The following is a 27,564-nucleotide window of genomic DNA, read 5'->3' as shown; positions in this document are numbered from 1 at the left end:
TCCCATCAGCCAAGTCAATAATTACAAATCCAAAAGTACTTTTCAGGAGTGGGATTTGAACCCATGCCTCCATTTGGAGACCAGAAGCCCCAAATCACACTCGAGTCTGGCCCTTTAGACCACTCGGCCATCCTGACACATCAGAACAAACTTCAAAAGTCTGGTCCCTGAACATTTTCAGAAGCCAGATAACTTCCCAAAAGGGCGCGTTGAACCAACGTTGTTGGTAGGATTTTAACCTCCGCAGGGAGACCCCAATGGATTTCAAGTTCATCGCCTTAACCACTCAGCCACAATAACCTTAACCTTGACGTTTTAATGTCAACATTAGTGTCATTGACGCTAGCTCAACCAAAGCCGACGAAGAAGTTCTGCAAACGTTTCACATTGTCAGCAGGCTTTTTAACTCAGCTTGCAGACTTGTATGGATTTTAAGTCCATCGCCTTTATCGCTCTGCCACCACAACTAAAACATGGCCTGTAGAGTTATTACAGTTTAGTACTGCTTTATGATTGTGACAGTTTGAGCAAGGAATTAATTATTTTGCATTCCATTTTATGCAATGACATTGAAATTAGAACTCATATTGTGAGTCAACCAGCTATGGAAGAGGTTGTGTTCAACATTTGAGGTTCTATTCCCTTTGATATTACTGCCTGTTAAAATGTTTAGCATTTCACATTTTCCACATAATAGTATATATCCAGTAATAGAAACCAGAATGACATTCATGTTCATGCATTCACACCATGAATGACATTTTTAAGTTGTACTGTATGTTAACATATTTGTACTCCAACAGTGTTTAAGAATTTCAACTATTGCAAATGCTTCAACAACAAATACCTTTTGACCAACGTACAAAAAAAAAAACAGCCTCTAGTTTGAACTGCATGAGGTAACAATATTTTTGAAGCCTCCAGCTGACAGGCTGGGATGGGCTCCTGACAGAAGACATCTCCAGGGTGAGGTCGCTGATGACACTTAGGTGCCAGTCGTTAACAAGCTGCTCTAAAGTTATTTCTATCAAATGCCAGTTGGGGGCTTTAAGCACCTTGTAAAAAATCAGCTTGGTTTATAATGGCTGTGATGTCTGGAATGTTGATTCTTGATTAGTTTTTGTTTCTCCAAGTCTGGAAAAGACCGTCAACATAAATTCCTCCTGAAATAGGCAGCTCATTCTGATCCATTTGTATATGAAATTAACTGATGCAGTATACTATCGTGGCTGGTCAGTGCTCATAAAGGACAGATTCAAAACACATTGGAACTCGTAAAGGGGGAAAGAGAAGACCCGGCATTTATAGAGACATCAATTTCATTCAAGTTGCCTTCAAAAAAAGTCAGCTGATGGAAGACTGTGGCTTTCTTTTGCAGAGGGACCCAGGTTATGAAAACGTATATGATGCTCTCGCAATCTTATAAAATAAATGAATAGAGCGCCACCATTGCTTTTTTGTGCATCTGTGTCCAGGTGCTGCTGTTCCTGTGACCGCAGACTGTCGTAGCAGGAGAAAATTTCATTGAGTCTCTTGTTACTGTATGTGACCATGTTTGGTAAAGCTCCTCACACAACTCTGACCAAGCCCCTAAGACTGCTCGCAGCTCTCACGTGCATGCACAGCCAAGATAGCTTCAGTCAACTGAGGCTCCCCCTTCCGGAAGGTTCACTTTTCATTCTTTTCTTTTAAATAGTTCCTCTTATCTCCCTACACACACATACCTGGGGGACAACGCCACTACAGTGTCAACTAGGAGCTAATAGGGAGATTTATGCTGTACTATACTACTCATTATATACAAAAATAAGTTCGTGGTGATACAGACACACCACAAATACACTAATCCGTGTTTGGAAAAAAAACAGAAAGTTTTAGCAGGTTAAAGAAAGTTCAGCACAAGGAGCAACAAGTAATGTCGAGTCACAATGAAAGACACCAGCAGCTAGCTTCTCTTTGTCTTCAAGTTTATTGAAGAACACTTTCAAGTAAATCTCATGTTTTAATCCCTACGATTACATGGTTATTGTAGATAACAACCATTATATATCCACGTCACAGAGGATCCCAAAAAAGCCTATGTGTGGTCTTGGCTGGCTCACCCATAAAAAAAAAAAAAAAAAAAATGAAAAAAAGATTCAGCAAAACAAACAAAAGACTTAACATATGACATTCCATAAAATAAAGGCAATGGGACAAAAGGTAAGAAAAACAGAACATGGTGGCAAGTCATTAAAAGTGTTAAATTGAATTGTCTACAATATTTCCAGTTATAGGGTGATTGATAAGGAGGTTCTTACACACGTCCTGATTGTGACTCTGTAATTCAAGTCATTCAATGTCATCAACTGAAGACAAAAACAAAACAAACGTGCATAACCTCAAGATAGTTTAACTGTGATGCTGCTTTTCTATTTTTTTATTTTTAAATTGTACCCTAATAACCCTAACCCAAAGGACAGGGAATCAATTAGCCTCTGATAGAACTAATTAAAAAGCAGGATGGTACAGTGATCTATTCGTTTTAGATCTACTGTATATACTGTAGTATTAAATATAGTCCTTACAATATCTCCTGTATTGTTATAACACTGGCCTCCTCAAAAGAAATAAAGGCAAAGTGGTTTTCAAACCTGATAAAACAGTACACACACTTAAAATCATAAGCAGCCTTCTGGAAACAATTGATTTCTGACCAGCCCCAACATGTGCGATGAAGCACTTTTGTAGCGGTTTTATATTAATTTTAAACTAAACGAAAAAAAAAAAAAAAAAAAAAAATACAACAACAACAACAACAACACAAAAACCCTGACAACAACAGTTCCAACAGTCCAGTCCATTAACAAGCAGGTCTGGTTTAATTTTGACTTTGTGCATGAGCCAAACTCCCAGCATGCCACAAGTGTCCTACTGACCTCGGGAAATCTTCCACTTTTGTAGTCTTTCACTGTAGTTCTCGTCTATTCACAGCTTTGAGGAGGCTAACATAGTGAGACATTAGCCTACCATTTCATTATTTCATTTAAAGATCTCATGTCCAAAAAATAAATACATCTCGATTCCATTCTTCATACCGCTGGATACTGTTAATGTCACTCATGAAACCAATGACAACATTCATGGAGACGTGGCCGTCTGTTGTCAAGAGGCCAACGGAAGAGCACATGACAGCCTCCCCGATCATCTTTGGATTATATTAATACTTGGCCGGATTAATCATTGTGCAGGCATATTATAAAAATATACAGTATACATTGAGTATACACATGGAATACAGAGGAGTACATAAATGACAATCATATCAGAGGATATTCGCATTAGAAAGTTCATGCTTATCAAAATGTTAGTCCATATTTCTGTAAAAGGCACCGGATGTGTCAGCCTCTCCTCTGTGGTGACAGACAGAAATCCAGGAGGTCAAGAGTTATTGCTCCATCGGGAGTGTGCTTTTTCTCTCTCTCGCTCTCTCTTTTTTAGTTCTACAGTTAAAAAGTCCAACGTTAACCCACTGTGTATCCACTGAGAAATACAAAAGACGCACGCAAAAAAGGAAACATGCAGAGGACGACTTTCACGTGCGCCCGTTATCTCGTTCTGGTCGTGTGGCTACACTCAAATCTGAACCGCTGACTTGTACATGTATTAGTTAGCCAAACAGCGTGCGCATGTATAGCTACTGTGCAAGTGGAGGGAGACATGCTGGGAGAGGAGAAGTACATGCATTCACTATGTTCAGAGCAAAAGGTGCAATTTATGTATAGATGCCATTTATCTATACTGACCATTCCTCGAAGGCGTCACAGAAATAGATCAATAGCCTCAATTCCACCTTGCGCTCATGCATTTCCATTGACAAGGGTCCCAGAATATTTGAACTGAACCGTCCCACTTTTCAGTACTTCTGTGTACGTCTGTTTTTGAAGTAGTCTGTTGATTGGTTGACAGAATCGGCTGGCTTCCTTACAGATTGCAATGGAATGAATTAAAAGGGAAGAAAACAAGCACCATAAAAAAACATTCAGGATTATACTTCAAGGAAAATTCTAATCAGTGTTCCTTGTGTGTATTGTACAGTGGGTAGGGAAAGTATTCAGACCCCCTTAAATTTTTCAGTTTTTGTTATATTACAGCCATTTGCTAAAATCATTTAAGTTCACCCCCCCTCAATGTACACACAGCACCCCATATTAACCAAAAACAGAATTGTTTACATTTTTGCAGATTTATTAACAAAGAAAAACTGAAATATCACACAGCCATAAGTATTCAGACCCTTTGCTGAGTATTTAGTAGAAGCACCCTTTTGAGCTAACACAGGCATGAGTCTCTTTGGGAATGATGCAACAAGTGTTTCACACCTGGATTTAGAGATCCTCTGCCATTCCTCCTTGCAGATCCTCTCCAGTTCTGTCAGGATGGATGGTGAATGTTGGTGGACAGCCATTTTCAGGGCTCTCAAGAAGTGCTCAATTGGGTTTAAGTCAGGGCTCTGGCTGGGCCATTCAAGAACAGTCACGGAGTTGTTCTGAAGCCATTCCTTCGGTATTTTAGCTGTGTGCTTAGGGTCATTGTCTTGTCGGAAGGTGAACCTTCGGCCCAGTCTGAGGTCATGAGCACTCCGGAGAACGTTTTTGTCCGGGATATCCCTGCAGTTGGCCGCATTCATCTTTCCTTCGATTGGCACCAGTCCTCCTGTGCCTGCAGCTGAAAAACAACCCCACAGCATGATGCTGCCACCACCACCACACTACACTGTTGGGACTGTACTGGACAGGTGATGAAAAGTGCCTGGTTTTCACCACACATACTGCTTGGAATTAAGACCAAAAAGTTCTATCTTGGTCTCATCAGACCAGAGAGTCTTATTTCTCACCATCTTGGAGTCCTTCAGGTGTTTGTTAGCAAACTCCATGCGGGCTTTTATGCGTCTTGCACTGAGGAGAGGCTTCCGTCGGGCCACTCGGCTATAAAGCCCCGACTGGTGGAGGGCTGCAGTGATGGTTGACTTTCTAGAACTTTCTCCCATCTCCCAACTGTATCTTTGGAGCTCAGCCACCTCTTTCACAAAGGCTCTTCTCCCCCGATTGCTCAGTTTGGCCGGACGGCCAGCTCTAGGAAGGTTTCTGGTCGTCCCAAACGTCTCCCATTTCAGGATTATGGAGGCCACTGTGCTCTTAGGAACCTTAAGTGCAGCAGAAATGTTTTTGGAACCTTGGCCAGATCTGTGGCTTGCCACAATTCTGTCTCGGAGTTCTTCAGGCAGTTCCTTTGACCTCATGATTCTCATTTGCTCTGACATGCACTGTGAGCTGTAAGGTCTGATATAGACAGGTGTGTGGCTTTCCTAATCAAGTTCAAACAGTATAAGCGCAAACAGCTGGACTCCGATGAAGGTGTAGAACCATCTCAAGGATGATCAGAAGAAACGGACAGCACCTGAGTTCAATATATGAGTGTCACAGCAAAGGGTTTGAATACTTATGGCTGTGTGATATTTCTGTTTTTCTTTTTAAAAAAATTAATTTTCTTTCTGTCAATATGGAGTGTTGTGTGAACATTAATGAGGAAAAAAATAATTTAAATGATTTTAGCAAATGGCTACAATATAACAAAGAGTGACAAATTTAAGGGGGTCTGAATACTTTCCGTACCCACTGTAGTTCCTGTCCGCACACTGCACTTTGCAGTGCAGCCTTTTGCTTTATTTTCTTGAAATTTTCCACTCCCGTTTCAATGCCGGTGCCTTATTGAGCAGAATAACATTGAACCATAGCAGAGGTTTAGGTCGATGCAGTTCAAACTCCAACAGCTGCACGTCTGGATTTACTGATCCCATCTGTAGTGTGGTAAACTGAAACATGCCGTTCAGTGGGAATGAGGCTAATGCCACCATACAAATACGACCATGCAGAATGCCACATTGCCGGTGGGAGCATTCCAAAAACTCTGGCTTGGTTTGAAATGATACATCAAAAATGAATTGAATAATTAGAAATTCTTGCTTTTAAAAATACATTATATTGCTTGGTGAAATTGCTAAAAAACAAAAACACAAAAAAACTGCTTAATAGGGGGAAAAAAAGGAAAACGCACCATGCTGGTTTTGAAGTAGGGCATCGAATACAAAACTTGGAGTCAAGGAAAGAAAAGGCTGTTGTTCATCCACACATCTACTTGGCCTCCACCTTGATTATTTCTGTTATTGAGAGATGAAGGACGTGAGAGAGTAGAGAGAGGAAAAAGTAAAAGCGTGCTGATGATAAGGCAAGGGGGTGGAAGGGTGTAGGTGGAACAAGTAAAATAAAAAATAAAAAGTGAAGCCCAATCCAGTGAGGCAAATGATGTGATGAGTCTAATATGGTCTTGTTACTCAGACTGACAAGGGCTTAAGGCTATGCAAAATTAGAGCACAAAGAGGGCTCCAAATCGACAGTTGGACGAGAGGAGCCAAATACAAAGCTACAGATGTCTGCTACGATGTGTCTCTATTTCGTACACGTATGATCTTAGTCTTTTGATTTTTGTGTGTAATTCCAATCGGAGTGGGCTATGAGGGCAATGGCTGGTGACTAGTACAAAGAGGCCACAGCAGGAAATACTGGAGACGAGGCATTGTGGTGTTGTTCCGTTTTAGTCGAGGTCTGGTGCGCTTAAGACAAGAGCCCTGTCGATTCACAGACTTAGTATGGGCCTCAAATGCTACATCTCCTGGAATTTGGACAGAGTAGAAAAGGGCCAACAGAGAGGGAGCATTTAAGTGTTAAACTGCGGTCTTATTCAACCGTGACTAGCCTATTGCTCACAGGCACTTCAAAGGATTGGGCTTTGGCTGATGTGAGACGAGACACAAAGGTGGAGATGTTGAACGAAAGCAGAGGTAAGGGGGGCAAGATGCGGGTTTAAAAAAAAAAAAAAAAAAAAAAGTGTACTTGTGAGCGCCATCTCATCGTCTGCAACAAAGAGCAGCAGGATGCTCACCTGCCAGTGAAAACCACCGAGGCTGCAAAGGCTGGTGCTTGATTGAGTCCCCATGTCTTGTGTCTGGGTTCGAACCTGAGGACTTACACCAACTTCTATTGGTCAACGTCAGGAAGATCGAGGGCTGAGTTTCAGGATTTGAGGGTGGAGATCGTCCTAGATGTGCAGCTTCTCCCCCTGCTTGTGTCCCTCTGTTCTCTTTTAGTCTGTGTGGTTGTTGGCATGCTTTTTCTTGTCCGAGCAGGTCGATGCCTCCACTCTTTCTTTATCCTTCTGAGCTTTCGATCCGGCCATTACCTTGTAGCAGCCTCGAGTGATCTTGAACATCCAGATAGTGTTCAAGATATCAAGGGCTACGCAGGAGGTAATCCAAGCTATCTGGGCACCCGAGCCCAGGCGCTCAAAGTCTTCAGTGCCAAATGTGGAAAATACACTTGCCCAGTAGGTTGGCATGACAGCAATGCGCACCAGGAAGAAGACCACTGTCATCGCGACACCATTTACTACCACCATCCTGTTTGAGCGGGGGTATTTTAATGCTTCAAAGAACCACCTAGAAAGACAAAAGTATTCAGCTACGTGCAAAGTAAAATGTGGAACTCCAACATTAACCCTTAATATTTTTTTTACATCCACCCAATATCCACCCTTTTTCGTCTTCCCCAAAAATGGAAAATGATTATATATTCATCTTGTCTCCACTTTAAATCTTTTAAAATTACTTATTACATATCAAATATTATATTTTTAACCCTTTTAAAACAACTATGCAATACTTTCAGTATTATTTTCCATTAGGTAAATTTCAAGAAGTATGTGATTATTTTTTAATATTAGGCCCAGAAATTTGTGTGTCAAAGATTAACCAATATAGCTGAAGGAGAAGTATGAATATGTGTTTATAAGTAATATTGTATAACATGGTACATGTGGCGAATATACAGCGGCCATTTTTGTCACTAAATATTTCCGAAGGTGCCATTGACATGAAATTTTCACCAGATGTTGGGAACGATCCAAGTAATCCATACATAAAAAGAAAGTAGAACAAATAAGATAAAAAATTAAGGTGTGTGTAAAAATGTGAAATGACACAGAAAAAACAAAACAGGGAAATTGAACACATGAAAAAGGGCATGGAAAGCCAAGACACACCTAAAATCTAATCAATAATCAAACCGCAATCCAGCCCTTGTTAGTGCAAATGAATAGCTGCTGTTTCAGCCCTAATGGATGGCCTACAAAAAGGTCTCACTGCAAAGGTGTGAGTCAAGACACATCTCATGATGGGTAAGACCAAAGAGCTCTCTCAAGACCATTGCAAAGTCATTGCTGCAAAACATAACGATGGCATTGGTTACAAGCGCATATCTAAGCTTCTGAACGTTCCAGTGAGCAGGGTTGGGGCCATAATACATACTGTAATTTCTCATGTATAATGCGCATATTTCCCCCCCCCCCCCCCCAATTTTTTTTTTGTCAAATGTCAATAGTGCGTATTATACATAGGTATAGGGACAAATGAGGGGAAAAAAAAAAAAAAAAAAACTCACATTTTATAAATGTATGCCGCAATCCAGTGGTTATGAAAAAGCTGTACACTTTCATTCCAAAATGCCACCACCACCTAGTGGTTATAAAAAAAAAAGTGTAGCCTACACTTTCATTCCAATATGACAGGGGTACGTATGACTGCATGACTGCATGTACAGTTGTGCCCATAAGTTTAAATACCCTGGCAGAATTTGAGAAATGTATTTATTTATTTATATATATATTTTTAAATATGACTGATGTCCGAACAACAACCATCATTAATTTCTTTATGGTTATGTTTTGTGTAATGATAATGTTTGTCTGAAATGCTTGACCGTTTAATTTGAATCCCATTAAAATAAAATGTTTCCCCTGGTCCATGTTTTCTTTAATGAATTTTACCCGTCTTACAAATTCTGCCTGGGTAATCAAATACATATGAGCACAACTGTGTGTTTTCTAATTTACTAAATAAAAGAAGGGCTGAGACTCTAAATTGCCCGTAGGTGTGAATGTAAGTCCGAATGGTTGTTTGTTTCTATGTGACCTGCGATTGGGTGCAGCCCACCCGAAGATAGCTGGGATAGGCTCCAGCAGCCGTCGATCCTAGTGAGGATAAGCGGTAAAGAAAATGGATGGAAAAGTAGGGCTGTGAATTTCAAAATAAGAGCAAGTAAATTAAAAAAAGGATTACATGTTCAAATAAAGTGCTTCACTTCAGAATAATTATTTGAAAAAAAACTAACAAAATACAGATAATACTTCATGTTTTGATCATATGGGTAGAAGCAAAATCATGCATTTTAAAAATGCATGATACATAGGCAGAAGGGTTTTCCAGAATTTTGAGGTCAACTTTGGGGGTATGTATATTATACATGAGAAATTATGGTATGTGGAAAGCCAGTTATACCACCATAGATTTGCCTCGATCAAGTGCTCCTCGCAAGATTTGTGACAGGAGTGCAAATAATAATCAGAAGAGTTGTCCAAGAGCCAAGAACCACCTGTGGAGAGCTTCAAAAAGACCTGGAATTAGCAGATACTGTTGTCACAACAAATACAGTGAGTGATGCACTTGGGTTGTTCCCAACATCTGGTGAAATTTTCATGTCAATAGCACCTGTGTGTGTACGTGTGTGTGTGTGTGTGTGTGTGTGTATATATATATATATATATATATATATATATATATATATATATATACACACACACACACACACACACACACACACACATATATATATATGTATATATATATATATGTACACACATATATATATGTATATATATATATATTTTTTTTAAATATATATATATTTTTATATATATATATATATATATATATATATATATATATATATATATATATATTTTTTTTTTTTTTTTTTTAAATGCGGTGCCACTCGTACCTACTCACCTTTGGTTCACAAAGGGTGTGGATAGTTCTGAAATGAGACGAAAGTTGGCAAAGTAGGGCAGCACGCCGCGTGTCTGAAATTACCCAAAGAAACAAGTTATTACAAATACAAAAATCTAACAAACAAACAAACAAAAAACAAAAAAAACAATAAGTAATTTAACGGGGGATTCAAAAGAGTTAGGCGGTATACATTTGTTTTGATCCAAAAGAGGCCTTACCAGCACATATCCATATGCATACAGCGCCGCCAAGTGGTGACAGACAAAAAATCTGTCCCCCATAGTGCTCCAATTACATGCAAGCAGCAACAAATCTAGAAAAGGTGGGATATTAAAATAGAGCTGACAAAATGGTATTGTGTACATATCCACCAAATCAGGACTAACTATCAGTGGAAGAAAGGTTAAAAATATGGATATCGTGTTTTGTGCACAAAGCAAAGAACTCTACAGGTTTCTGTATGTTTTGTAGAGGACAATGCTGTGTGAGGTGTTTTATATCATCAGTATGGATTGACCCTGAGCAAGGATATAGATGATGACAGATGTGTTGATAACACAACAACTCACCATACAGTAGGTAGCCACAGGTTATGGCTACATTTAATTTGACCATACTGGGGTCCCCCCTGTGGAATGGCAAAGAACATGGTGTTAAAAAAAGGGTTCCGCTGCTTAGTAATGCACGTCGCACTTATCATGAATCTCATTCAAATTATTCACTAGTGATTGTTTGCTGCTGATGTGCTTTGACAGCAGCTGAGATTACATATTTACAGTATATTATCTTAATAAGAGCACCAAGTTATTGAGGCTGTGAATAAGTGAAGCAATACAGGTTAAATGATGCAATTCAATCTTTTATGCAAGTATCTGCATCACAGAGAGCCATAACCTGATGACTCTTAGGTGTCCTTGCAAATAGAATCCGTCCCAAATAACAATGAGGCTGACGAAGACATCTGATCCTGGTAGCAGTCACAGTCATGTGTTGTATAGCAAATGAGTGGGTCAAAGTCTGTGTAACAGAGCTAGTATTTGCACAGACTTTAATAACACGAGCACCCATAATGGACGGCAGCTCTTGTTTTTTCATGGATGATCTCAAGATGCCACTGTCAAATAGAAATTTACACATTGTACATGTAGAAAAAAAATAATCATCATAAAATGTTAAGTGTACCTATAGGGAGGAGGTGGCATAACAGATGCAGTGAGTAGAATGGCATTTTTGTATTGTACTGTATACTGTAATGTAATATATGTATGTGATAATGTGTTTTATACTTAATTTGTTTTTTAAGATTTCTGACTCTAAATGATAAATAACTGCACGGAATTGTAAATTGGCATAAAAGTCATGCCATCCGTGAATGCCCTCCAACCGAGGGACTCTTAAAGCATAGTATGCATACCTCTTGTGATAAGTGGGCTTCCTCTCGTGCTACAAAAGAATCCTTGCCCAAGTACAGTTGAGTTGTATTTAACTTTTTTTGTACATTTGCATTTAATCTTTAACAGCAAAGCAATAAAACAAAATTCTAACCACTGCCCTAACCCATCCATCCATTTTCTGTTCCACTTGTCATGTTCAAAGTCACATCTGCGGCAAAAGGTGGACTACATCCTGGATTAATCACCCTGAATCGCAGGGAAATTGTGCACGGCAGTTGCACGACAATAAGCTCTGTCAACCATGCCACTATGAATGCCAAACCCTAACCCACTAAATGTTTTTAAATTATGGGAAAATATTGGTATTCCTGAGCAGAACATTTTTATCCAGCATGTTTGTGGACTGGGTAGTGGTAAGACCTGCCAGTATTTTGAAATGTGATGGTTTGCAAATGTACAAAACACACAGTGAAACATCATTACATTTGTAATGGAAAATTTCCAAAGTAAATTAATATTGAGCTGAACTTTTTCTATGATTTCTTGCTAAACGGAAGAACAAATTTGGGACGATTTTCTCTGCTGCTCAACTTGTGCAGGGTGGTGGAGGGTGAGGGCTGATCCCATCAGACAGGATGAGAAGTAGGGCACACCCTGGACAAATCTCTACACCATCCCGCGCCGTGCCGTGCCGTACCCCCCCCCCCCCACGAACCCTTCTAATTCGTTGGTTGTCAGTCAGCTCTATAATTACCTGAAATTGACATTAAAGGGGACAAATTTTTCCAAACCAACTTTTTCTAGTATTTGGGATGCAATATTGTCTCTATGGGACCTCAGTAAACATGTGAAATATGAATTAAAATCGTCCACACATTCCAGAGTTCCAGACGTTTTTCTGCCGAGAGTCATGAAATCAGCTAATTGGAATTTCTCGAGCTTATCTATGTCACTAGCGAAGATATCTGCCTTCCTTTTGTGCTCCGAGCCAGCGCTGTCAACATAAACACGTGTGCTCTCACAAGTGGGTCTTCGATATGGAGGCAAACAATTAGACGAAAGGGGGTGGTCTTAGCAAATATGGCCAAAGCGGATACACAACTGGGTCAAACAGAAGTAGCTGTCAGAGGGGGCTTTTCTGGACACATGTGTGACAAAACCTAGGTGTTTTCTTTCTTTTTTTTTTTTTTTTTTTTTTTAAAGGAAATTGACACTTTTATACTAAGTCCAAGTTAGAATGCAGCCCTATGGGGGGCACAAGCCAGTGCAAACTGTAGGCCGGTCCCAAGCCCGGATAAATGCAGAGGGTTGCGTCAGGGAGAGCATCCGGCTTCAAACTTTGCCAAACAAATATGAGTGATCATCTAAACGATCTCATACCGGATCGGTCGTGGCCGGGGTTAACAATGTCCGTCCCGATGCCGTTAACCTACAGGGCGCCGGGGAAAATTCAGCTACTGTGGGTCGAAGACGAAGGAGAGGTGGAAAGCGGGTTCTTCGGCCAAAAGAGAAGAGGAAAGCACAGAGCCTACAACTGAATGTGGGGACTTGGAAAATTGGGACTATGACAGGAAAATCTCGGGAGTTGATTGACATGATGATTAGTAGAAAGGTTGTTATATTGTGTGTCCAGGAGACCAGGTAGAAAGGCAGTAAGGCTAGAAGTTTAGGGGTTTAGACTTCGAAGGTTTGGATACGTCCAGAGGGGAGATAATGAGTATATTGGTAGAAGGATGATGAGGTCAGAGCGGTCAGGCAAGACAGGTTGAGGTAGACCAAAGAGAAGGTTGAAACTGTAGATGTGGTGAGGGAAGACATGAGGGCAGTTGGAGGATGCAGGAGAGAGACTTACATGGAAAAGGATGACATGCTGTGGCGACCCCTAACGGGACAAACCGAAAGGAAAAGAAGGAGACAAAGAATACTAAATCCATGATGGATTGAGTCTATGGAGGTCTAAATAGTCAAAATACTAAGCCTTTAACAAAACTGTTACATGATTAGTGACCGTTTGGATATTTAATTATATATTTGATTCTCTTAAATCGCATTGTTTTGTCTTTCTTCTATTGGAGCTTGTTTGGCTGTGGCCACGGCAGCAGTCGCAGGTAGAACAATGGTGCTTTTGTACTATGGCTCCCAATGATGTTCCAACACAATCAGATTGGCTGAGGGATTAGGTGTTGCAAGGACATTTGTCTTTATATGTGGTTAGGGAGGGTGGAAACACTGAGAAATTCAATCAAACAAGTCTCAGACTGTGTTGCAATGTGCAAGGCTTAAACTAGAACTACTAATTCAAATATTTTCGAACAAAATCGCCTTTTGCTCGCCTCGTGAATGGAATTAAAATCAAGGATTCCAGTTCTCGGGACTAGAAGAAATGCAGCTTGTTTCCCCTTTTGCCCCCTCTCCTTCTTCACCGAACCCCCAGTAGCCCATCACACCCATCTTCTTTTCTCCCTATTTCACTCTATGAGCAACACTGACCGGGGCCAACAGAGAGATAATAAGAGAGAAGGAGGTGCACTGCATTGATTTGACAGAGATGTCAGGGCGTTGCAACAGACAGATAGTGAGACAAGGATGGTACTGGTCACACATGGGGAGAGAGTGCAGAAGATTAGGCTGAGATTATTTTGTGAAAAGGAGCCTTGTTGGTATGACTCGAGTCTGGGTGCTGGGAGAAGAAGAGGTGGTAAAAGACGGGAAGGGGAACAGAGAAAGAAGGCTAGGGGGAAGGAAGGAGCGTTGTAGGGGAGAAGTGAAATAGTAATAATGAAAGCCTACGATGGATGGTAATATACATTTCTCTTTTTCAAGATTCAATATTGAATGTCTCGTTTATTTGGCTGAATGTCTTCACGACACGGGTTTCTCTTACCAGACAGGATTGGCGTTGACCGCCTCATCGAAGCATAGGATGTACAAACAAAAGAATCCCACTATCAGAGCGTGAACGGTTGACACCAACCTGCAGGACAACACATGCATTGCATTCGTTAAATTTTTTTTTATAAAAACGAAGAAGCTGACAAAAAACGCTCTATCCATACAGACCAACGTAAGCGTCACAAGTTCATTGTGAGCTTAAGTAAAAAGATAAGTCAATGAAGTTGCAACGAGTAAAAATTAGAGTAAGGACAATTAGCTAAAGGAAAACAGTCCATGAATTTACGTAGTTATGTTCATTCAACATTCTTTGAAAACACGGCCTCCCTTCTCGCACTTAAGTCATGGTGACAAAACAAACAAGTTGAAAGCTGTCTGGTTATGCAATGGCTGGCCACAGTGTTGATCCACAAGTCTTGCCCTTTAACTTGTTGTGGGCTATTAGTAAAAAGAAACCCATGCATTTAAATATTAACTGAGTATTGGTAGGAATCTAATAACGTGGCGTCAATAAGGGGCGTTATGCAACTCAAATTACAGGTTTGCCCTCTGAACTTCACTCCCATGTTTGTTACTGCAGTCTTCCGATCACTGCTGTTTTTGTGTGGAATAATTCTGGTTTGACTGAGCAGCACAGCAGGGTCTCCAACAGAGCAGTTGCTTCATCCAAAACAGCGTCATTGAATTTCAGAGGCCAATTCAAATCGAAAGCTGTGGTGAAATTCTTTCATTTCTAAGTTGATATTGGCTTGGTTATCTCAAAACATGAAGAAGTCCAGTGAAATTCAGTTGAATCTTTTAGTCATCATATTTTATTCACATTTTTTCTCGAGTGTTTTAAAAGCCTTTTGTCTTATGCAAACTGAAAATGATTACCGTCAAGATCCTTTCAGTGTGAGGATTTTTCAAAAACACACATTTTCACCATGAAGGATTTGTTTTCCTGTTTGGTCTCCCTACTGTGTGCTGATGTTCGTTTTAGCTTTCTTTGTTATTCTGATTGCTTGTGTGTCATTTCCATTCTTTGGCCAAAAAGTTGAGCAACATTTTCCATGTAGTTGACACGTGACAAGAGAAACGGAGCAACCTAGTTGTGACGATAATTATTTGGTTGCTGCAACTCACCTGGAGTTCCACTCAGTATGCTTAGTGGGAGGCAATGATCCATAACTTGGTGAGATGGCTGAAGAGAGTAAAGGACTGGCCGCAGAGAAGAGCAGCTGGAAACCCACAAAGCTACCAGCTACCACAGTCAACTCTCTCATCTCCATCCCTCACCTAAAGATGACAGAAGGGCAGAGAAAAGGGAAAGGATGGGGGAGAGCAACACTCAGGGTCAGTTGAGGTTTCCCAACACAGGGCGACTGCTAAATTCATTCTGTCCTCAAGGAACAACATGAATCCAAAGATGAGAACCCATAACATAAGTGACCTGAGAGCTTCTTACAAGCCTGGCGCTTTGTAGCGGTGGAAAGAAGACAAACAACAGAAGAGCCATTAAGGACCACTGAGGAACAAAAACACAATAGCAGAAACAGAAAAACGGGCATCTTAAATTACAATAACGAGCCACTACAAGTTGTTTCAAACACAAAACAAAACTCTGGGTGCAACGGGAAGGCTGAAAAGCTAAAACCACAATTCCAGCTGAAAGATTTAAGAGACCACGGATGCTTCAGGGCTCTACTTTCCTGACTAGCGCAAATCCGGCGTGTGGCGTAATTCTGCGAGGGGGCGGGGAAGAACAGGTTGTCATCATTTCTAGTCTCGTCTCGCACGGTGACGTCATATATGCGGAAGAGGACTCAGCGATCAGTGCAAGACTGGAGCATTGAACGTTTGCGGTATACACTTATTAAATACAGAATTATTTGGTGAAAAATCGCTGGCGACAAATGTGTCCGCAGACCGACGATCATTCATCCGTGCCCAATTTCAGGCAAGTGAGGTGGGGGGTATCAAATGTTCAACTGGATGATGATCCAAGTTACAATTATTTAGCCTTCGTGGTGATCTCAGCACTTCTACCTTTTAAGGTTTTCATAAAGATAAAGAGGAAATAAAAAGTCTATACATCCCTAATTAAATGCCAGTATTTGTGATATAAAAACATTTGACCAAGATAAATAATTAATATGATAAACAACAAAGATAGTGAGATGTGTTTGCAAAAGTGTGCACACCCACTTATAGCACAGAATTAACTAATCACATTCAAACTCATGTTAAATGGGACTCAGCACACCTGCCATCATTTAAAAAGCCTCTTATTAACCCCAAATGAAGTTCAGATGTTTTAGTAGGCTTTTCCTGACATGTTTGTCATCACATCTTCCAGCACCAACCATGTTCTGCAGAGCATCCACGGCATAGCATACTAGGGATCTCATTGTTCAAAGATGATTTCAAGTTCCCCCAATTGGGTTGTACAGGTTATAGGTCACACTAATGGTGGAATAAGTTTTGAAATGCTTTATGTTGGCCTCATTTTTTTTATATTACAAAAACTTTGAACAGGGCTCTATTGACTTACATCCATTGCATTTAGCAATAGCCAGGCACTACACAGTATCGCAATGTACTGATCAATTTCCCGTAAACGGCATACAACAGCTCAGATTGTAATCTAATCTGTTTTCAGACTAGTTCATGTCGTAAACTCACATGCAGACACTGTTCTAAACTGTTCAGGGTGGCTGGCCTTTTTCACCAGAAAAATATATTGTGGGGGCTTCATCCATTGGTTAGACTTTTCATCTTGGAGTAAAATTTTAGAACAAACATGTTGCAAGAACTGTATTCTACAAAAAAATCTGTCCTTTATCAGTGATTACAAAACACATGGACCCATGAGAGTCTGGAGTCTGACCTGATGAATTCTGATTAAAGAAGCAACTTTATGTAAGCCATTTAAACCACTCAGTTTAGAAAGCTAATGATAAGGGTTGAGAAAGATATAGACTTTGTGGGGTACTCACACAGGTACGGGTCTCTTGTAAAGTACGTCATTTAAACCAAGATTAAGATGTGTTTTGGCAGGCCACTGTGATGAGTAACGATATACTGTAGGACTCAAGGAAAGTCAGCGTACATGAGCACATATTTGCATGAAATGAAAAGATTTGCAAGCGTTTGGTGGCTGCTTGTGAGCAGAAATAAATAAACCAAAGTCTGTGACTACGGTACTGACATTTTGTTCATTTGTGCCGACATTTGCAGGGTACTCCATGATAATACAGATATGAATTTGGTTCTTTGGATCTTAAAGGGCAGGCGCACCATAGAATAATTGCTTCCTTGCAGGGCTTTACACTGCTGGTCCAAGTGCCTGATTCTGATTTAATGCTTAATGTCTATGAATGGCGGGCGACTGGTGAGCACATCCGCCTCGCAGTTCTGGGGACCCGGGTTCAATTCCGGCCTCGACTGTGTGGAGTTTGCATGTTCTGCCCGTGCCTGCATGGGTTTTCTCAGAGTACTACGGTTTCCTCCCACATCCCAAAATCATGTACGGTAGGTTAATTGAAGACTCTAAATTGTCCGTAATTGTGAATGTGAGAGCGAATGGTTGTTAGTGTCTATGTGCCCTGCGATTGGCTGGCGACCAGTTCTGGCCTCTCGCCCAAAGTCAGCTGGGATAGGCTCCAGCACCCCCTGTCACCCTAGTAAGGATAAGTGGTATGGAAAATGGATGGATGGATGGATAGTCTATGAACAAGAAAATTTCAAGTGACATGATTACAAGTTTTTATTTTTCAAACACCAGGAGATAGCTCCTCCAGGAAACGCTCTGTGCAGCGTTGACTTGGTTTTCCGTCTTGATAGGTTTCCTATCTTGTCACCATAGGGCATATTTTCCCGTATGCTTCAGTCAGAAAAGGTGCACAGCGCTGCACTTTTCTGACTGCGCCCATTCTGCCATCCACTTAATTGCATCCATCAATTTGTGCACTTTTTATTTAACTACAAAAAACAAACTTTAAATATAACTTAAAAAGAGCCAGAAAATAAATTAGTAACAAGTGAAATAATTATACATTAAAATAATAAGGAAAAAAAAAAACCCTGTCCTGTCACAGTCAATAACTATATCTGCTGTTCACGCCTTAGCCTCTTAGGTGTGTGGTGCGGTGCATGCATGGAGTTCCTCGTTTACTGTAAATTAAAAGAGTATAAGACGAATGTCGCGTGACAGCAAACTAATCTTTCACAGATTTGGAAGAATATAGGCCCGTGTGTATTCTATTAACTGTCTGTAATTGTTACTACGGCGCTTGTGTGTGAATAGTCAATATTTGAAGGTACAGTAAATTCCTCCCATGACCAAATGCTAATTTTAGCTAGCCCGTCAATAGCGTTTTCCATTAACTGTTAGCATAAACTGACGATTTCTTAAACAATGTTCAGTATTTTCATATAAAACTAGGGTAATTATTTTTGTTGTGCATTTAGTTTTACAGTAAACTCCAACTGGGGTGTCAATAGAACGCTCAGATTTGCCCAGCCTTGCGCTACACTGGGCACATTCTCTGCAGACTGCAAAGTACGATAGTTTTTTTGTGATTGGCAATGAAATGAGCGCCGATCAGGTGTTTTCCACAAAAATCTGCTGATCATGATCGGTGGCCGATTGACCGGAGTACCACTAACATTATTATTTGTTTGCACTGGTAGAATAGTGGTACATGCTGACTGTCATGCAGATGGCGTGGGTTCGATTACTGGCCAGTGCACCAATAGCTAACCAGCAACCATGGCTACTCCCAAGCCCATATTTAAAAAAATAAAATAAAATAAATGGGTGGGTGGGTTGCATTAGAAAGGGCACCTGGTGGAAAAATTGTGCCAAACAAATCCTGTGAGTAACTTGCTGTGGCGACCCCTGAAGAGACAAGCCGAAACTCACAAGTTATAACAACATCTGTGTTTGTAAAAATGTAATATAAAATCCATTGTATGACTAAAGACCTCCTCCGAAATAAAAACTGTACCCCTTGCTTGGTACTCTGCAGCTTAGTGAATAAACATCCAGCCACTGTATGAGAGAAGAAAAAAAAAAAAAAAAAAAAAAAAAAAAAAAAAAAAAAAAAAACCTATGACAACAGACAGGAGAGGGCCATGAAAAAGACGTTGCTTGGATGGCAGCATATGCTTCTCCAAAACCTGTATGTACCTTTCAGCATTAATGGTGCCTTTACAGATGTGTAAGTTCCCCATGCCATTGGCACTAACACAGCCCCATACCATCACAGATGCTGGCTTTTGAACTTTGCGTCTATAAGAGTCCGGATGGTTCTTTTCCTCTTTGGCCCGGAGGACGCGACTTCCACAATTTTCAAAAACAATTTGAAATGTGGACTCGTCGGACCACAGAACACTTTTCCACTTTGCATTGGTCCTTTTTATATGAGCTCGGGCCCAGAGAAGCCGCCAGCGTTTCTGGGTGTTGTTGATAAATGGCTTTTGCTTTGCATAGTAGAGTTTCAAGTTGCACCTACCGATGTAGCGCCGAACTGTATTTACTGACATTGGTTTTCTGAAGTGTTCCTGAGCCCATGCGGTGATATCCTGTACACATTGATGTCGGTTTTTGATGCAGTGCCGCCTGAGGGATCGTAGGTCACGGGCATCCAATTTTGGTTTTCGGCCTTGCCGCTAACATGCAGTGATTTCTCCAGATTGTACGTTGAGGAACATTGTCCTTAAACTGTTGGACTATTTTCTCACGCACTTGTTCACAAAGAAGTGAACCTTGCCAGATCTTTGCTTGTGAATGACTGAGCAATTCAGGGAAGCTCCTTTTCTACCCAAGCATGGCACCCACCTGTTCCCAATTAGCCTGTTCACCTGTGGGATGTTCTAAACAGGTGTTGGATGAGCATTCATAAACTTTTTTTGCCACCGGTTCCATCTTTTTTGGAACGTGTTGTAACCATAAAATTCTAATTTCATGATTATTTGCTAAAAACAATCATGTTTATCAGTTTGAACATTACACATCTTGTCTTTGTAGTGTATTCAATTAAATATAGGTTGAACATGATTTGCAAATCATTGTATTGTTTTTATTTAGAGAGGCTGTGTGTTACGGTCAGAGACTATTAACATTCGTTGTAGCGGCTTCCTTGACTTCAACAATTCGGCTGGCCTGACCGCAATGAAAAAAACGCAAGTAAACAGAAAAGGATATCACGACTGTCGAGTTCTTTGCAGTTTGTGACCATGCATGACTGACCAATGGTCAAGCAGAACAACAGAGATGTACCCGTTCTTGACAATTCACTATATTGACATGGACTTTCAAACGAAAAGCGAGCTGTTTAGCTCCTTATCTCGCTAGCTCATTAGCCGCGGGTTAGCTCGTTAGCTCATGGGCTGGCTCGTTAGCTCGCAGACTAGTGAACACAATAAAGAGTTACCTTTCTCTCCAGTGACTCTGTTGTGTGCTATATGCTGCACGTGGAGCAAGTCTGTGGAGTACTGGATGGAGCAACCACCGGCAAGAGTGTATCTGTCCATCGGCGTTCCATGAGCCCACTAGCGGCTAATGAGACAGGCGTCCAACTCTGTCGGCTCACTGTGTGATCCCCGCCGGCACACCATAACAATGACAATTTATCGAGTCCGCAAAAACTATAGTGTCAATTTTATTTATCGAACGATAAGTCGATATAGTAAATATCGTGACAGGCCTAAGTGCAATAAAAATAAAGATTTTTCCCTAACATGAGGAATAATCATGATTAATAACAGTGATTACTATATTGATCAAAATAATCGTGATTAATATTTTAGCAATAATCGTGCAGCCCTACAGTGTCTATGAGCTATTATAGACACTGTAGGGCTTCAGTGTGGGACCACAGCATTGATATTAGTGATTATTTGTGGTAATGTTGGAAGCTAGCAATTTGGTAGGGCTGGGCGATTAATCAAAATTTAATCGTGATTTCAATTTTGGCTTCTAACAATCATAAAACCATTATATTCAAAGAAAAACAAATAACATTCTGAATGGCACGGTATGTATGCAAGTTCCTGCGTTGCAAAAGCAGCCTGAATTCACCTGTTTCTTTCAAGTGCATGACGTACTTGTATGTTATTTAGCCCTCCCTGAGCGTGCTTTCAGCTGTTTATTGACACCCCAGTAGTAGTTTACTGTAAAACTAAACACACATTATGGTTTTAAATACAACACAAACTTCATTTTAGAAACATCGCCAGCTCAATGCTAGCACTCAACGGAAAACCCTACTAATTAGCATTAGAAGTTACAGGAGGGATTTAACAAATATTCACACAAGAATTCTGTAGTAACACATACAGACAGCCAATATAACAATACTCACAGGCATATATTCTTCCTAATCTTTGAAAAATTAGATATATCAATAAAGTTTAATCACGACTTTCTTCTTCTACTCTTTTTTTCTTAATGTGTGTATATCTATTCATGCACCACACTGCCCCTAAGAGGAAAAAATGTGCACAGCAGGAACAGCAGGTATTTATTTTTGTTTCTTATTATTAATATAAAATGTTACTTATTACTCATTTATTTTCTGATTGGTCTCTGAAGTTATATTTAGTAGAGTTTTGGTAGGTTAATGCTAAGTTTTAATATCAATGACTAATCGTATTCAATCGTGATTTTAATATCAATCAAAATAATCGTAATGATTATTTTTTTTCCATAATCGCCCAGCCCTAGTGTCTATTAGCTACTATCAGAGTCGATAGCGTTGAATTTTGGGACAAGTAAATTTGGGCTGATTTGCGACATAAAAAGTGGCATCAAATCCTTAATCCTTATCAGATTCTTACAAACTACGGCTCAATTTACTCATGTTTCTATCTTCTATCCAATGAGATCATGTATTTTACATACAGGTAGTTTGAAATGTTAGTAATATACCAACAATGCGTACATGCGCAGAAGCAATGCGCACAAAGTCACCAAAGGCATGAAAAAGGTGATTAAACAATTGTAAAAAAACTTGTAGGGAGGTCTGGGGGGATCCCCCGGGCCCCAGCAGAAAATGTTTTTGATTTTAACATAGATTAAACAATCTGGAAGACTCTGAAGAGTAAAATAAGGCAAAATAAATTGTCTTCACACAGAAAAACCTGTATTTACACCGCTCAAGTAGGGTTAGATTAGATTAGAATTAAATTTGCCTCATTTCATTTTCTTTGCTTTTTTGTTTTGGCCTCCAACTTGAGCCAGGCCCCTCTCCCCTTGCACCTGATGCCTGCTTCAAACTGTGCCACATGAATAGCATCCTCATCTTTAAGCCCTCTCATTCTGGAAAATAATTGACTAAAATCAGTCCGTTTCACTTCATTTTTCACTATTACCAACTTCAAAGGCTAATCCCAAATTCATCCACCAGAAAAATATTAAATACAATATTTTTCAGTTTTTATTGACCGTTTCTGAATTTGAAGTTAGTTCATTCTGTGTTGTGACATAATCCTTAACATCGCTCAGTCGCTGAATACATTTAACATCCGTAAACTAATTAGATAATTGTAGGTGCATTTCCCAATTAATACAAGATGGAGTAGCGGATCAACTCTTGTCGCTGATGATACGTGTGCTTCGTGGTTCCGCTGGGACCGCAACCAGGGCCACGACCCGCAGCACCTCAACGCGAAAATACAAAAGACCAGTGCAACAAATACGACACTGGCTGATCTGATGAGCAAAAATGTTGTAAGAGCAGCAACAGAGGGTGTCCGCTCCAGAGGTGGGTAGCGTAGCCAAACATTGTCCTCAAGTAAGAGTAGTTACTTGACAATAACGTGATAAGTAAAAAGTAGTCCTCCAAAAAATTACTTTAGTAAGAGTAAATAGTACAGTGAAATTGTTACTCAAGTACTGAGTAAATAGTGAGTAACTTCAGATTTTTCTTTTTACCACAGCAAGAAAATCAATTAACAAAAAAAAAATAATACAAAATAAAATATGAATGTGCAAATTCTGTTGTTGTTGTGTGTGTGTGTGTGTGTGTGTGCGTGTGCGTGTGCACAAAACTCCCCCCAAAACATCTGCAATTTACTGCAGGGTGTTTTCTCAAGTTATAAGTGAGCTGAAATAGCCACGTTTGGGCAGACAGTGCCAGACAAATAGTACAATACGTGAAAGCTGTTGTTTTTATTCGTCGAAATGTAAACACGAGGAGCGTGCCGTTGCCTTCATGGTAACGACGACCTTCCCAAAACGGCCGCCACGTAGCCACGACAATCAGCCGGGCTGGCTTATCGAGTCATGTGACTTTCTTTTGCTGGTTAGTAAACTAGACTTAAACATCACTCGCGCTTGAACTGGATTGGCGCAAATAGCGCCCGATGCGGAAGTCTAAATCGTAGTCTCGCGCACGAAATAGTTGATAAATAAGCAATAATTGATCAATGAAAGTAGGGAGTGACATTTCGATCATCGTAACGGAGTAAAAGTACCGTTACTTCTTAACAGCATAAGTTTTTTTCTGGTCTCGTCAATTCCTGCGACTTACCCAAACCAGGTCCCGAGCGCACAGGCGGAAACTCAGGGCACATATTAGTCCGGCCCGGAGTCATATTCACAATTACATCTGTGTGTGGATGGTGAATGCGTGGAATGGATCTAGCTGCCAGCGTTCAAGGAGCGCAGTGCTCTACGATTCACGTAAATGGCCTATTTTGAGTTCAAGACGGCGAATTTCGCCGAAAGGCGACGGATTTGCACGTATGGTAAACACCACAATTGTGGAATATATTGTGTTGTAAGTAAGTAAGTAAGTAAGTAAATGCGGTGTGGCAACAGTTGCAGCTGTCATCAGAATAAGATAAGTCGGACGCTGTTCTTTGAATGGTTGCGATTCGAATGCGAAAATTCAGTTTTTCTGTTTCACTCAAGAGTTGATTTGACTCACCACTCACACGTTCGTAGCTCTAGTAATTACTTTATAATACCGGTTTTTTGCTTAGCTAGCGTTATTTTCATTTACAGAATACAGTAACACAAAATGGTAGTGTTTTTTCGGGTGGCTAGAAGAGATTAATAACATTTCATTTCATTTGAATGGGGAAATGTATTTGTCATACGAGTAAGGCCACTGAACAAATTCAACTCACAATTCACGGTGCCACTGTAGTAAAGAGGAGGAATCACATTTAAATGGCGTAATGCGGGTTTCATCATACAGCGAGTCCTGCTCTATCGAGCTTTCCGAATGCACCATTCCCTGGAAGAAAAAGCAGAGGCAAGCTCGGATGGAGGAGCCACGCCACCCCCGTGGCAGCCGTGCGCGACGATCGTCTGCTGCACGCGTCTGAATAATTCATGTGCATTGTTCACCCGGCGAGCCCCCGCGGGAGGAAGCAACACGGAAGCTCCTCACTGCGGCTGGCAGCCGGCGGATCGGAGATCCGCTCCCACGTCCACATTTGACCTTGTTCCACACGGCTATGCTGTCGCTGTCAGCAAATCGCCACCCGTCACATCTCGTCTACAGCTAAATAATCGCTGGAAATCCAACCTTGCCATTGCTCCATCGCAACAGTGTGTCTGCAGCTCGAGTGAAAATAATCAGCCAGCCAAAATCTTCGCGCCGCCTTGAGTCGAAGAATGGAGGCTGAATCACGGCTGGTTTTGGATTCTGGCAGACAAATATTCAAACACGCCAATCGGCAGCGCACCTGTCAAGTGCATTGGCACACTTCTCATCTTCGCAACTCAATTTCCAACATCGCGGGCAATGGCGAGATCATGCGGGCAGCGGTTAAGCGTCTTCGCGCTCCGTTAGGCGTGGACCGAGTGCCAAGAAGGATTTTCAGTGGGTCAATTTGTTATTGCTTGAAATGTTGCTCGCTGCGGCCACTGGCTAATCGGGAAAGGAGCACAGCCGAGCCCGAGCCCCAGCCCGAGCCCCAGCCCGAGCCCCGAGCCCGAGCCCGAGCCCCAGCCCGAGCCCCAGCCCCGAGCCCGACACGGTAAAACATCACATTTGACGTCAAACGAGCCCTTCAACGTTGGCACGTCTTGTATTTGACGTGGCAGTAGTAAGAGCCGCGTTACCTTTTCTCCGTCGCATAGGTCTGTGTCGGTCGGATGGGCTCCCGTTTAGCCACCGTCTTGTCCACTTCTTCCAACTTGACGACAGCTAGCAAGTCGGCTAAACCGCCAGCTCGCCCGTGCGACCCACAGAGAGGGCTTTTGAAAAAAAAATACAAAAGGAAAATACACAAACACACAAAGCTTCCTGTGCCGCGTAAACACGTCAGAGCCACCATTACAACTTGCTAGCAAAGATGTTTCTCTCGCTACTCTCTCTTGTCTGCAATATGTTTCCAAGAATGAAAAGTTCAAACTCGCTTTATTTTGTTGACAGGCAGAACAGACATGTGACGCCATAAAGTACCCGCCCCCTCCGCCCTGCACACGCCCCCTGCAAAGGCAACGCCCTCGAGGAACAAAGGCCAGAATCTTCTTCAAATTGACATAACTCATACGTCTAAGAACGGATGCTGTACCATAATCATATTATACAGTGGGAATGTAATCATCAGCTTCCGATGTGACATATATGTATATATATATATATATATATATATATATATAAAACGATACAATATGTCATTTGATTTATTATATTCATTATAACCCCCCATGAGGAAATTCAATTTACACCACACAGTGAACCAGATCACACACATGCAAGCATGCAAGGAGAAATAAAAGGGGCACGCCAGGAGTGCTGCACTCCTTGAGCAAAGGGTGGTGAGATCGGCGCCTTACTCAAGGGCACCTCGACGGTCGTCAGGATGTAGACTAGAATCTCTCCAACAACTTGTCTCCATTTTCATTTGTCCACAGCCGGACGGTGATGAGATGAGAATGATCAAGCCCCATATGCAACACACACACACACACACACACACACACATATATATATATATACATATAAAACTGAAAAAAAAATACTTGAGAAAAAAAAACTGTAGTATGTATTTACAGTCCCCTAGTTCCTTTGTTTTTGTTGTATAATGGAGACATTTGTGTTTCAGATCAAAAGATGAATATGAGACAAACGTATAGAATTCCAGCTTTAAATTCATGGTATTTACATCTAGATGTGTTAAACAACTCAGGACAGAGCGCCTTTTGTTTGAAGCCACCCACTTTTCAAGTAAGCAAAAGTATTGCAACAGACATGAAATTAACTTAAAGTGAATAACATTTAATATTTGGTGGCATAACTCTTACTTGCAATGACTGCATCAAGGCTGCAACCCATTGACTTCACCAGACTGTTGCATTCTTCATTTGAAATGCTTTTCCAGGCCTTTACTGCAGCCTCTTTCAGTTCTTGTGTGTTTCTGGGAGTTTGTCCCTTCAGTCTTCTCTTCAGGAGGTAAAATGCATGCTCTATTGGGTTACGGTCCGGTGATTGACTCCTGGTGAAGTCCTTTGTTGTGTTGGCAGTATGTTTTTGGTCACTGTCTTGTTGCATGATGAAGCTTCTCCCGATTAGCTTGGATGTATTTTTCTGTAAATTGCCAGATAAAGTCATTTTGTAGACGTCAGAATTCATTCTGCTGCTACCATCATGAGTTACATCTTCAGTAAAGACGAGTGAGCCCGATCCAAAAGCAGCCATGTAAGCCCAACCCATAACATTACCTCCACCATGCTTCACAAATGAGCTCGTGTGTTTTGGATCATAAGCAGATCCTTTCTTTCTCCATACCTTGGCCTTTCCGTCACTTTGGTCGAGGTTAATCTTGGTCTTATCAGTCCATAAAGCTTTGTTCCAAAACATTTGTGGCTCACCTCTGTACTTCTTTGCAAAATTCGATCTGGGTTTCCGATTCTTTTTGCTGATGACTGTTTTGCATCTTGTGGTATGGCCTGTATATTTCTTCTCTCAAAGTCTTCTTCAAACAGTGGATTGTGATACCTTCACCTCTGCCATGTAGAGGTTTGCAGTCATGTCGCTGACTGTTGTCTTTGGATGTTTCTTCACAGCTCTCACAATTTTTCTGTCATCAACTGCTGCCAATACCCTTGGCTGACCTGTTGGCTGTTGCTCAGTACACTATTACCGTCATTTCTCGTGTACAATGCGCACCCATGTATAATGCGCACCCCCAAAGTTGACCTCAAAATTCCGGAAAACCCTTCTACCTATGCATAATGCTTTTTTACAATGCATGATTTTGCTTCTATGATAAAACCTGAAGTATTATCTGTATTTTGTTAGCCTTTTCAAATAATTAATCTGAAGTTAAGCACTTTATTTGAACATACTTTCTTTTTATTTACTTGCTCTTATTTTGAAATTCACAGCCCTA

At 40.9% G+C, this 27,564-nt stretch overlaps 1 protein-coding gene across 2 annotated transcripts; it reads right to left on the bottom strand.

Annotated features, from left to right (window-relative positions):
• Positions 1 to 2,002: 2,002 nt before the first annotated feature.
• On the bottom strand, positions 2,003 to 25,590 carry tlcd4b (TLC domain containing 4b). 2 transcript variants are annotated; one of them, XM_061701115.1, is made up of 7 exons: positions 25,289 to 25,590; positions 15,352 to 15,504; positions 14,219 to 14,308; positions 10,510 to 10,568; positions 10,159 to 10,253; positions 9,938 to 10,011; positions 2,003 to 7,534 (listed from the first exon to the last, which is right to left on the bottom strand). In XM_061701115.1, the coding sequence occupies exons 2-7, from the start codon at positions 15,495 to 15,497 to the stop codon at positions 7,183 to 7,185; spliced, it is 816 nt and encodes a 271-aa protein (XP_061557099.1). In that variant the 5' UTR covers positions 15,498 to 15,504; positions 25,289 to 25,590; the 3' UTR covers positions 2,003 to 7,182. The 2 variants fall into 2 exon arrangements, with proteins under 2 accessions (XP_061557099.1, XP_061557100.1); XM_061701116.1 differs by lacking the exon at positions 25,289 to 25,590 and adding an exon at positions 24,346 to 24,444.
• Between the last annotated feature and the right edge of the window lie 1,974 nt (positions 25,591 to 27,564).

This window comes from Phycodurus eques, chromosome 16, assembly GCF_024500275.1.
Source record: "Phycodurus eques isolate BA_2022a chromosome 16, UOR_Pequ_1.1, whole genome shotgun sequence".
NCBI lineage: Eukaryota > Metazoa > Chordata > Actinopteri > Syngnathiformes > Syngnathidae > Phycodurus > Phycodurus eques.
Note: the sequence above shows the minus strand (reverse complement) of the source record. Positions and strands in the feature narration are given on the sequence as shown.